Genomic DNA, 12,808 nt, shown 5'->3' with positions numbered 1-12,808 from the left:
CTGCTGAAGTTCCTGCTGGTGGGCGACAGCGACGTGGGCAAGGGGGAGATCCTGGCCAGCCTGCAGGACGGGGCCTCCGAGTCGCCCTACGGGTACAACCTGGGTAAGCTGCGTCCCCGCTGCGGTGAGGTGTCCCTGCCCTTTGCTGCTCCCCTTTGCTCACTCACAGACCCACAAGCGCCCTGTGGCCCTCCAGCCTCTCGGGCCCCAGACCCGGGGTGAGGAGGCAAAGGCCACGCTGTGGTGCTGGGAAGTGAGTGCAGCTGGACCAGCAGGTGAGAACAAGCGCTTCTGGAGGCTGCTGCTGATTTATTTGGCTCCCAGGTAGTACCCAAGGAGAAAAGGGGTGCAAGCAAAGACATGCAGAATGTTGTTTAGCTGCTCGTAGTTTTCAGAAAGGAGGTGGAATTGTTGTTGGGGTTTAAAATCCCATGCAGGTGATCTCATGTGTGAAGCTATTTTTGAAACTCAAGTTTAAGAGTAATGTCTTAATAAACAGAATGTAGTGATTACGGAGATAGGATTTCTCTTCCTAAGCTGTTATTTTTCTGTTGTCATCAGCAAATGGAGGGAAATACTAATACAAATGTTTTTCTAGTAAAGAATCCTTGTTAAACAGCAAAGGTGTTTGCTGTGAAACTGTTTTCACTGCAAGAGCAAGAAAGGAGATGGGTTTTTTTTTCTCCCTTATTTTCACTGTCATGTCTCAATATCAGAAGAGTAGCCCTTTAAGATCAAGGTTCATGTTTGGAATATGTTCTTTCACTTAAGCTTTTTAAAGGGCAAGACTGAAGAGTCTCATCGGCGTGAGATACGTTGTGTCAGCAGAACAGGGGGTTGTGGATGTTGCAGACTGCTTTAAAACGGAGCTAATGGCTGGGAGAAAAGGGGATTTCTGTTTTCCTTCCCTCAGTTTTCACTCCTGCAATCTTTTTTGCCTAGAACAAACTCTAGTTTTACTTCTTTTTTTCCCCTCATGCAAATCTGTCATGTGGCATATTAAAGAGCAAATTATTTTGTCAAATTACCCATTGCTTTGAATTTACTGCCAGTCTGTGACTAGTTAATTCGCTTGAAGGCTTCACACTGACTTAGGATCTGTTATTATGTTGAGTTCATAGCACTGATTCACGGCAAAGAACTGGAGGGAGGGAGGAGAGTTCTCTGTACCATTGCTCATGAGTCAGAGTGTACCTTGAAGGCATCATTGTACGTTTTAAGATGTTTGCTTAATAGTTTTGCTGTATTATCCCTCGGGGTGTTGCAGCATGTTTACTCTTCGTGCTTTTCAGGTGGTTGAAGAAAAGGGACAGACGGCTTGGGGGGAGCGTGCCTGGCTCTGTTCTACGCAGTCTGGTGTATAAATCCTTACGCTGAAGGAGCGCTGTAGTCTCCAATGTGTCTTGACGTAACAGAGAGAATCTTTGACCAGCTCCTGAGCTCATGAGTCTCACTTCAGGCTTTTACATGTAAACCTTGTGATGCTTGTGTTTTTGCTCTTAAAAAAGACTTAAATTGTGTGGCTAACGCTGTAACTCTGTGAATAGATTTCTTAACAGCCAAGAAATACAAATACCCTTTTTGAATTATTTTGTGAGTACTTAACATGCAGCTTGGAAATTCTTCATCACTACTGATAGCTTCAAAACGTACACCTACAGGGTTGTAAGTTTTGTGCACTATTTCATGGACTGTGGTCTCTTCACCCGGCTATTTGTCAATCTGAACAATACAAGGGTAGGCAAATACAGGCTTTCAGGACCTCACCAACTCTGCTAGCAAAGGTCCCTGTTTCACAGAGACTGGAAGAAGTTCTTATCCCCAAGAAGATGAGCGTGTGTGAAGAGAGGGGTAGGAGTTACAAGAGGAGGGCGGATATTACAGATGGTAGTAAGATGTGGAAAGAAGACAATCTGACTTAATTTTATGCAACTGGTGTCGTACTTAAGCATTTTTGTACATGCTGAGCCTTGATGTCCACTCTCTTGTAGCAGACTGTCTAGTCTTACTTCAGGAAGGTTTTTAAACTGTGGAAGTTCATAAAAAATATTTACTCTTCAATTTAGAATGTTCTTGAATGCATCGAACTTGAAATACTTTTGAACGCTGCATGTAAGCTGCCCAGTTTCTTTGGTGGTCTGTATCTTAGGTCCCTCCTCTGCCTGTATCTCCTCACCCCTTCCCGCGTCACTTGAGCGTGGCTGCGTAGGATGCAGCTGTGAGGAACCTGTGCAGGCTCAGGGACTATAAAAACAGAGATGCAGGGGGAGGAGTAGAGCTAAACATCCTGTTGGATGTTTAATGACTTGTTTTTCTAATTTAACTTGATTAAAAAGCTCGATAAACGCTGGCTTTTTCACCATTTCAAGTCCTTAGTTAACTGCTATGATCTACCACTTTCACAATGCCTGCTAGGTCTCTGAATTGGGAAGATAAAGAAGAGCAGTGTGATAGATTGGGTCAAAATGTGCCACTGGAAATGACAAACTTTGTTGTGGAGCTTGGTGAAAGGGAATAGCTTTGAGAATACAGTGGAAGAGGAGAGAGGTGATGTAGTAAAAGATAAGAGCAACACAGGAGGAAGAGCAGTGAAGGGTCTGCAGAATGAAAATAGAAAAGCTCGTGTGATGAAGCATGGGAATTTGGGCAGTTGCTTAAATTTGTGTATGCAAGAGGGATGGAATTTGATTGTAACAGAATATTGTACCAGAAGAGAGGTTGCTCCTGCTGCTGCAATTTAGTAAATTGAAGGTGGGAATATGAATGTTGAGAAGTTTAGAAAGGACGAGCTCAAAGGCTGGTCACAATAATGGCTGTACGAGGCTTTGGATAAGACCAGCTGTTCAGAGAGCTTTCCAGTTCCGTGGGTAGAATGGGAAGATCACCCTGCAGCTGCAGGGCTGGGTTTCAGAAAGAACAGCACTGCGTTAGAGTAGAGGAAAAAAAGTTAGAATTTAGCTTTGATACTGGATTCTTTCTAGTGCTGAACAACAGGAGGTATCACCAAGTTGCACTACAGTGCTCTGAGAAGTAGAGACAGATTATTTATAAAGCCAATACAGAGAAGGACAAGGTGTTGTACCTTCTTCTTCTCCAGTAACTGGCCTCTACATTTCTTAGCAAGGCCTATTCAACAACAGCAACAAAAGACCAAAAAAAGAAAACATGTAAATTTTGGTCAAACATTATTGTACAGCTTCAGTATGAAGAAGCCTTGAAATCTTAGCGTGCAAGTGTTTTCCAGAGTCCTGCCTAATACCAACCTGCACACATTTGTCTGATTTTGATAGCTGCTGTTGCTACAAGTGATCCTTCAGATGGTTGTGGCAAAAGAAGACAGCAGTGGCTCACTTTCTTCTCCATCTTTCTCAGGCACGTTCATGCAATAGCACTCTGCGCTGCCTGCCTCAGTTTCCCTGCAGCTACTGGTGTCTTTTTTTTTTTCCCCCTCTCTTTTTTTTTTTTTTTAATAGATATGAGGGAGTGGGAAAGTGACTGTAGAAACAAATCTACCATGAGGCTCCCAGACAGGTGTGCAACATGAAAGACCAAGTCCAGGCTATTTTGAAAAGTGGTCAGACTTGAAGGTAACTGAGTCCTTTTAAGCTGCTTTGGCCTAACCAAAATTGTGTTTGCCTGTGCCAGCATTAAGTTTTATCCAACATGTTGATTAAATTACATTTACATATTGCTGTAAAATTGTTTTTGTTCTGGAAGCTAAATGAGAATGGAAAATGGGACTAAGAATAGAAATTAGCTAACATTAAAAGTTTTATTTGTATCCCATTTTATTCGGCTCCTCTGGGTTTTGTTTAATATGAGACTGAAAATACTCAACGTGGGCTAGTGTTTGTCATGCTGGTTTTGTTTAGTGATCATCTCAGATGTAGTACACCAAACATGTTTGTTTTGAGCTTGCTATGCTTTTTTAAATCTGTTGATGTAGTGGAATATATCTGTACACAAAATTGCCCCTTTCTTTTACTTCTTGGCGTGTTACAATACGGAGGAATGAACTGGGCAGTTTAAGTGGTCAGATACTCCAGCTGGAGCTGCAAGTTCGTAAGTGAAGCTGTTACAGATCAAACACTGATTTATTAATGTCTTGTGTATCTAATGCCCAGTCTTTCACAAAAGTGAGATAAAATCATCTGTCGGTATTGACTGTAGTTTAGTACCTACTCAGGGCAAAGTCCACAAAAACACTGGTGTTCACAACAGCTATTTATGTATTGAAATTGTCACTCAAATCTGTGGAAAGTTAGAAAGCTAATTACTACGAAGTGAGGAATGGAGGGGGCTTAAAGGTCCAGAACCGAACCTTGCTCACAGCTTCACAGCAGTCTGTGGCATCTAAGAGGGCATCCTCTTTCTGCTGGTGGGATAAGCAGAAAAGAGAAAGTATCATCAATAACGAGCAGTGCCAAGTGACAAAGTGTGCTGAAGAACAGCTGCCCTAAGGCTTTAATGAAGGACAGACCTGCTTTTGGTATAATTACATTCCTGTCTGATGTGTTAATTAGACTGTTACTCTGACTGCATGTTGGTAAAAGGAATATATATACCGTGTTCAGCTGAGACTTCCTGGGTCTGATCGGTGAGTCCTTACGGGAGGCATGGGGTGTTTTGAACCCTAAAGGATATAAATCACTAAGGGAGTGGAACATACACTGGTTCATATAAAGTTCAGACTGGCTGAACCGAAGCTCTGGACTGTGCTCAAGGCAAGGTGAGGATCTTCTCTAGGACAGAAAAGTAACTCTCCTCCTGCTGAGGGAAGGATGGGTGGGACCTAGCAGTGACAACGTCCTTCCGTGTACAAAAACCACTTCAGTCCCACCAGTGATATTGTTGTTGTTTCGTAGGCATATAAACGGTGAAGATTAAGCACTTTGGAATCACGGTTGTTGTCAGAAGCTATTTATTGTTCATGAGATGTAGTCTTGTGCTAAGCTGAAAGCCCATATAACAGCTTTGCTATTTTTCTTTGTTGCGTGGGATTTGCCACTGAAGGGTGCTGATAGGAAAGCACTGTGTGAAGTCACCAAGTGGTGCCAGAAGACGGAGGTGGTTAAGCAGTAGCTGGTGAGCACGAGGAAGGTAGAAGAGCCAAGGCTGTAAGTCTAGAGTTATCTTGGATATTAAAATTACTTGTGCAACATTGGATTTCAAAGTGGAAACTGGTAGTCTAATATGCAGAGGTGGAGTAACCATGATGAGAATTTTTGGAATGGAGATTTCCATGTGTTAAGAAAGTAACTGACTTCCAAGTTAAGAACATGAGAAGTGTTGTCTTGAGTTCCTTTAGCCCAGCGCACTGTTAAAAATGGTAAGGGAGATCTAATTTTTGGAGAACATGCAAACCTGGCTTCTTTCTGAGGTCTGCTTCCCTCACGTGCCTGACAGCCTTCCTAGTTTTTGTATTTTTGTGTTGAGCATGTCTTGGCAGTCAGTAACTCACTGTTTTGCTTCTGCCATTGCTCTTGTTTTTACTCTAGGCGTATGGATGAAACAAACTATTTTAAAAAACCAACCCAGTTTAATCAAAAGACAGAAAAAGTAGGGTAGGGGTGTTTTAGTCTGTAGGTTTCAAATCAAAATAATTCATCCCTTCAAAATTCCTGAGAGAATGATGTGTTAATGCACCTCCTGTGCCCTTATACTCCGTTTACAAGCTGACTTTATGCAGTGCCTTAAAATGGGATATTTAAGTGCTTGAAATATGAAACTGCCAGCTGGAAAACGCAGAAGAGACCTAGCAGGTCTGGCAGCCTTTTTAATGCTCTCTCAGGACTAGACTGCTAGAAAAGAGGCTCGTGTAGCTGACGCAGTCAGTGGAATTATTGAGTCAGGTACGGAGAGCCTCATGGCGCAAAACTTTTAACATGGATATCTGGATGCGTTATTTTTTTTCTAATTGTTTTGGTGATCCCTGTGCACAGTGCATGATCTCAGTCAGTCAGGACCCTGTTCTTCTAGTCTTCCTGTGTGTTTGCAACAGTCCTCAACATCTGCTGGACAGGCTAGTTCAATGCAGCAGACCACATGAAAAACAATTACATAGTTTTTAAGTGAAGAAAAGTCTGCAGTTCTAACAATTTAAATGAATTTTGGCTGCAGACTAATGAGTCACCTCTGAGAGAGAAAAACCTTTGGCCAGGTAACTGAAGAGCAGCCTCCCAGTCCCCCTGAGAAGGTCGTCAAGAGGACAGAGTGAGGCTCGGTTCGTGGTGGGAGGGTAACAGAGGACTGGTGTAAGTTGAAACGAGAGGGTCAGAATGGGTAAGAAGAAAAACCTTTTTACCATGAAGGCAGTCAAGCTGTGGAAGAGGTTGCCCAGAAAGGTTGTGCAGTCTCCAGACCTCATATCTGGTCCTGCTTTGAGCAGGAGGCTGGTCTAGATGAGCTCCTGCCTGAGATTGCTCCAGCCTGAAATTTCCTTTAATCCCATTCACCTGAAATCAGTTTAATTTCTTGGAAAACTGAAACCAAATAAATGATGAATGGAACAAGAGTTTTTTATCAGGAATGCATAGTCTGTCTCTCTCCTTTAAATCCTAACAAAGATTGTTTGTGAGCATTTTGTGTTAATTTTTTGTCCTGGAAAAGCAGCACACTTCTAACTTTGGCAACGCTTCTGCTGGAATAGCTGGGGGTGGGGTGGGGGGGTGGGGGGGAGAAGTGAAAGTGGAATCCAAGCCAGACTTCAATTCCTTCTTTTTCCTAATGGAAGAATGTGTTCTGAAGATACCTCATGACTCGGGTATTCCCTGAGTTAATGGTAGCATTATCTATAAAGTCCATTCTATTGCAGCTTGTGTTTCACTTGGAACTGCGAATTTAAGAAGCGCAGCTGGTTTCTGTGTGGTTCTGTTTCTTGGTTTGGAGCTCCTCTTCAAGTGTCTGTGCTCTGGGAATGACGGCTCTCTGTTTTCTGGATGATAGCTTTGAAGCCGCAGTAATTTTCAATAATTACATGAATTTTGCTCTCTGGCATCTTCAAAGCAACATTATTGCACTTACACCTACTTGCTGTGAATTCCCACTTTGATCTTCAGTTCTTCGTAATCACAGAATTCATTACTTGTTCAGCCCAAAGAATTATTTTTTTTTCAAATAATCTTTTTTTCAACAAGAGTTCTTTGTGAGGGGCAAAATAATACCTGGTTTTTACTTTTACTACATTTGGTGACAACTACTGCTGTGACTTCTGTGAGTGGTGATGGCACCCTGGAGCAGGCTTTTGGGATTGTTTTTTGTAAACCTTGGTTATATCTTGCCATTTATTGTAAGTATTACTTACAATTTCATAATATACAGGAACATACTTATGAAACAATGCTTGTTTTTCTAATTGTTATTATATATGGATATGCTTAACTGAAAGTGGAGGTTTAATTCTTTAGAATCATTTATTTGAGATTTGATTTAAAGCCTGGGGAAGTTCTGGAGAGGTTTGCAACTGTTTGGTGAGCTCTTAGGCTTATAGCTTCACATAACAGTGGCCAGATGTTCCTGAGATTCTTCTCATGCCAAGTGTTTTTGAACAGTTTACTGCTAATAAAGTGTCAAGACATAAAAGGTCATTGTTCTTTTGGCAAATATTGTAAAATGTGAAATATTGCATTTGCTTTTAATGCAGTAGGTTTGAAGCTATTTGCCCTTCCAGAGTCTGGCCATATTTCAAACCTAGTGTTTCAGATACAAGTGCGAGTTCTGCCTGGCTCCATCCACTTTCTTTCTCGGTTTGTAGAATTTTAAAAGATACATATCCTGCCTTCTTTCTCATGCACCAGGATGATTTGACCTCCACTGTTAAGCTCAATGATAAAGAATTATTATACCATGAAGATACCCACAAGCACCGAAAGTATTGGACAGTGTACTGATATTCCACTTCTGGGGGTCACTTATCTTAGCCTGGCCGAGCTCCCCTTCCCTGCACTTCCCGCGGCTTTGCCGAGCACCACATCACAGCTACTGCTTGGGGTGCGTGTGTACCGCAAAGAAACGAAGAATCACGTTTGAAACTTGCAGAGCTGGGATTGTGAATGAGACACTCCCCTCAAGAGCTGATGATCTTTGAAAATGATGTAACAAGGTTTTTGGGACGATAGGATGCTGTTAACAGCATGCCTGACCTGTACAGAGGAACTCTTCTTGCAGGAGCTGACAAACAGCAGCAGTGAGAAGACGGGATCGTAGAAGAGTATTCTTTTCCCCTGTACTTAACATAGAGGTTAATTTCTGAACCGGATTCACTGGTGCTAGGTTATGGTTATCTTTACTTTGATAGTAAATGAACTAAAAAATGAGGGCAATTATTTTTATAAAATGCAAAAATTAAGTAGAAAAGAGCTGTTTTAAAATACTGTTGCTGTTTTATAACAATGACTGTAAACTGGGAACTTCTTAATGTTGTATGATTTTATGATGGGTTCTGTTGCAGAGCATTTGGAGAGACAAGCAGGGAAATCATGAAGCTAATATTTGTCATCTTCTGCCAAGGGAGTGTTCCTTTCCCAGTGCAGGGAGCTGAGTGATCCACATTCACTCTTAAATCATAATCTGATGTTATTGGCTTTAAGTAACTATAGAAGTGACCAGCTGATAATTGCTACCACTCAATAACAACCCTATCTCTATCCATCCATGTGGTGGAATAAAGGAAGAACTTTTTTTGTCTTTAATGCTGATAATAACATTCCCTTTTCCTGCAGTGCTGCTATTTATAAACAGTAACATGTTTATATATAGCAGCTTTCATCTCAGGATGTTGGCTGCAACTGCTAGTAAACGTCTGAGTGGACGAGTTCGCCGCATGCTTCCGATATCCTTTTCTTTCAGAGGGGAAGAAAGGAAGTGATGAACTGAAGTGCATAGTTCCTGCTTCTTCCTGACCTAGGCAATGGAACAGTTCTCTTTCTTGTTGTAAAACACCCCTCTAAGGCCTTAGATTGTAAAGAGGCTATTTTATTGTTGACAGGTAAATGATAAGACAGAGGAGAATGAAGTACATTCTCAGGATCTTTAGTTCCTTTCCTATTAATGTGAGTGGAAATGGATCGTTCACTAGATTAAAAGTTCATTATTAGCTGATGTCAAATAGTTTTCTTTGCAAACGGTCTCTGCCTTGAATGTTTGGTGTTTATTTGGCTGTCTTAGCAGAAATACTGCAAGTTACAGCATGACTGAAAACATGTTCTTAACAAGTCGCTTGCACGTTCTTTGTGGGGAGGGTGTGAATTCAACATGTAATGTCCTGGCTTGTTCACTTACTCATGCCAATATAAGAGGATGAACAGAAACTTATTCAGTTACTGCTTCTGTAAATTAGCAGCCTGACTAGTTAATTTGGGGGGTTTATACAGGTTTTGGAGTGTCAGTTGTTGGTTCTGTTTTCAGGTTATTATTGGAGTGTGTCAAACCTCCTACACCCATACCATTGGCTTTGGCTCTCAGGACAACAGTCTGGACTAGAGCCCTCAGAAGTGCTCTGAGATCTTCCAGTTTTAACCTGGTGCCCTAAAAAATTTTGTAGCTATGAAAAGCTCCAGTGCAATTGTCAAAGAGCGCTTCAATTTCTTGAATTTTTTTTATGAGTAGACTTCTTGTAAACTTAATTCTTCAAACATTTGAAGGAAAATGGGTGTACTGAAGGATAGAGGGTGACATTGGTGTGTGTCTGAGCGTAAACAAAGCTAAATACACAGCTGAGCTCTTTGATACAAACTCCCTTTCAAAAATGGGGAAATTGTCACATCATTGAATTGAGTGAATTATCTGTGTGATTTTGTAATTGCAGGTTATGGCTTGATTAATGAGGTGAAGAATACAGTCTGGATCTAAAATTTTGTGTCTCTATTTCAATCTGAATGGGCAACCTGTGCTTTTCAAACCAATGGCTTTTATTGCTGTAATTAAGTGTGATGAGAATTTGGGAATGTGGATTTGGGATGGAATTTGGAAAGTGGTGATGATACAGAAATGGGAAGCAGGAGGCAAATACAACTGTCACATAACCTGACCTTCGTGCTTATGTATCAAAAGATAGAGTCCAGTTTTAGTGCTAAGAGTTTATATCTTTGCAGCATGGTGTTGAAAACACTGGGCTTTGTTTTGAAAGCTTATCTGAATTTTGAAGCAGAAGCAGCTGTCCATCGGCTGTGAACAACAAACAAACAGAACTGCAAGTTGTGTCACTTGTCACACATACTTGAAACAGTTACAACTGAGTTCCGAAGAGAAACATTGGTCCTTAAAGTGTACATGAAAAGCTACATAGCTGAGGAAGTGAAAGCGATGGGACCATTGAATTCTCCTTGTGCCTGTGAGAACATGGTTGTCAGAACTTGAAACCTAAAACTGTGTTTCTGAAGTGCAGTCAACAGTCTTTGAACCTAAGGATGTTTTCAGTGGACTCTGTTAAGTACAGGCCCGGAATCCAACTGAAAAGATATATTTACCTGTTTGTAGACACTTAATAATTGGCATAGAAACAGACAGTGGGAAGGAGACACTAGTATGTGTCTGAGGTAACTCTTGTTGAACTACTGTTGGACAAACCGATGGAGTGAATGATTGCTGGAAAAGGTGTTTACCATTGAAATCCCCAGGGGGCAGCGAGTTTGAATGGTTTTATTATTATTTGTTATCTGTTATTATTTGAAGTAGTTAGATACTGTTTTAATTCTGAAAGCTAATCCGACATCAGCTATATACAAGGAACAACATGCCTTAAACTGTAAGGAGAGGTCACATCAAGAGGAATAAGTAAAGAAACCAGTCCTTGTAGTGTTTATGAGCTAAAATGTAGCAGAGCATCCGGTTAGAAGGTGAACAGTCACGTATTCTGTACTTTCTCAGGTATAAAATGGATTGAGTTTCAGACCATTTCAAAGACAAATATGCCACTAAATAAAATCTCTTGGTGCTGAATTAGTAAAGCACAGCTTTGAAGAATCTAGTCTTAAAGTTCTTGGCTGTTTCCCCCTGTTTTTCTTTCTCCCCCACTCCTGTCACTTGAAGTTGAAACACAGATCCCAAGCAAATGCAAAACAAGCTCCAAACCACTAAAATATGAGGCTAATAGCCAATTCCTATGAAAATCTTTGAGGGACACATCTGGATTTTACTCTGTCCTGTTATCAAGCTATGACCAGTGGTTGGTCTGTAAGTCCACTGCTTCAAATTTTGTTCAGGTGAGTCAGTGAGTTTTTCACTGCTGCAGCCAGTCGCACTGTCCATCATTGCATCTCAATTATTAAGTCAAAGAGAAAAGGATTTTGGCGTAAATACGGTGCCTTCAGTGGAACACAAAACTAGCAACTTAAATGACTGAAGGAGGATTCTGCCCTAAAGAGACCCATAGCAAAAGTCAGACCCTTTGACACGGTGCTGTAAGCTTCAGGAGAAGCGGAAATTCCCAGCAAGCCTCAAACGGATGGCTGCGGAGGTGCCCGGTGTGGGCAGTGACGCGTAAGTGGCAGCGTGGCAATGGCCGCAAAGCGTCCAGGCGGAGAAGACAGCGTCCTGTTCACTGCAGTTGCTACCAAACAGCTGGATGCTTTTCGGGGAATCTTTCTGCATTCCTGGGTGCAATAATATTTCTATCGGTTTTCTACTTGTTAATTTTGTGTTTGAGAAGAACAAAATCCATTACAAATCAATTAGATCTAAGCAATCCAAACCCTTCAGCAGGGCTAGTGACTTGTTTCAGGTTCCCTAATTTCAATTTGTGGCTTTAGGTAAGTATTTTCTATTAAAAAACATCCATGTGAAAGTATTAAGCACTGGGAGGTTTTTCTGGTTTACTTCAGGGTTTAATTTTTTTGATTCAGCCTTTTTCTTCCCTCTGTCCTATAGAGATATGTTCTAGTTGCATATGCAAACAAAGCTATTCTGTCTTACTAAATGAGTGAATAATGTTCTGGAAGGACATTTGATTTCTGCAACAGCACAATCCACATCTGTTGTTCTCATTGTTACGGTTTCATGCCGTTCCTGATGATTCATGGCACAAGGCTTTTTGTTTTAATTGTTAATCAATGGCAAATGCTAATTGCAGAGATGTTCAGATTAGATTATCAACTGCTTCTATCTGTAAAACAGCTGCAGTATAAGGAAGTTTCTGAATCCATCTCTTCCAAAATCTTTTGATAAGCTGATAAGATGCTTTTACAAACAGCAGCTGGTAATAGTGTATTTTTCAGACTTGTCTTGTGCGTGTCATACAGAAGTAGTATTTTGCATTATGTGTGTGGCTAAACATGAGTGACTTGCAGCCGCTTACAGTCTGTGGTGCAAAGCCCAGTGCCAGGTTTATTCAGCTGTGTATCCTCTAGCTATGCAACACTCATTTTCCATGCTTGGTACGTCTTTTAACGGAGTGATGGATTGCCGTGCGCTGTGTGGGACGTGTCAGTGTTTGCTAAACATGGTCTTTGCCTCTTCATTAACTGTAGATAAACTAGTGGAGGTATTTCACCCTGTGGGAAATACCAGCGGTAGCAGAGGAGGCTGGAACAAATTATTTAGTGTTATGCAGGGTTTGTTCTGCATGTGTTATGGTTTCAAGAATTTCTGAAATGATGAAACTTGTTCTTTCTGTGCACAAACAGTTTCAATGTCGTAATCTTTTCTGTGTCCCAAGACTCCGTCTATAGGTTTGGGTTTGTTGTTTGGGGTTTTTTTTTAATTTTAACTTCTGTTATGTAGGTTTTACTATTTCCTAATACTGCTGGAGAACTGGAACGCGTTGGCTAATAAACGAAAATAAACCTCCCAAAGCTGTTGGTAATACACTGGG

The 12,808-nt window shown here is 41.2% G+C and overlaps 1 protein-coding gene across 1 annotated transcript in view; it reads left to right on the top strand.

The window, feature by feature from the left end:
- Positions 1-3: 3 nt before the first annotated feature.
- The window catches only part of LOC104488821 (ras-related protein Rab-40B), a gene marked incomplete at its 5' end in the record, with an annotated part of 20,003 nt that continues 7,198 nt past the window's right edge, over positions 4-12,808 (top strand). Inside the window, one exon of the mRNA XM_010130906.1 lies at positions 4-103. Coding sequence (XP_010129208.1) covers positions 4-103 — 100 coding nt within the window. The remainder of the gene's footprint in view (positions 104-12,808) is intronic.

This window comes from Buceros rhinoceros, unplaced genomic scaffold (genome assembly GCF_000710305.1).
Source record: "Buceros rhinoceros silvestris isolate BGI_N320 unplaced genomic scaffold, ASM71030v1 scaffold43512, whole genome shotgun sequence".
Taxonomy (NCBI): Eukaryota; Metazoa; Chordata; class Aves; order Bucerotiformes; family Bucerotidae; genus Buceros; species Buceros rhinoceros.
Note: the sequence above shows the minus strand (reverse complement) of the source record. Positions and strands in the feature narration are given on the sequence as shown.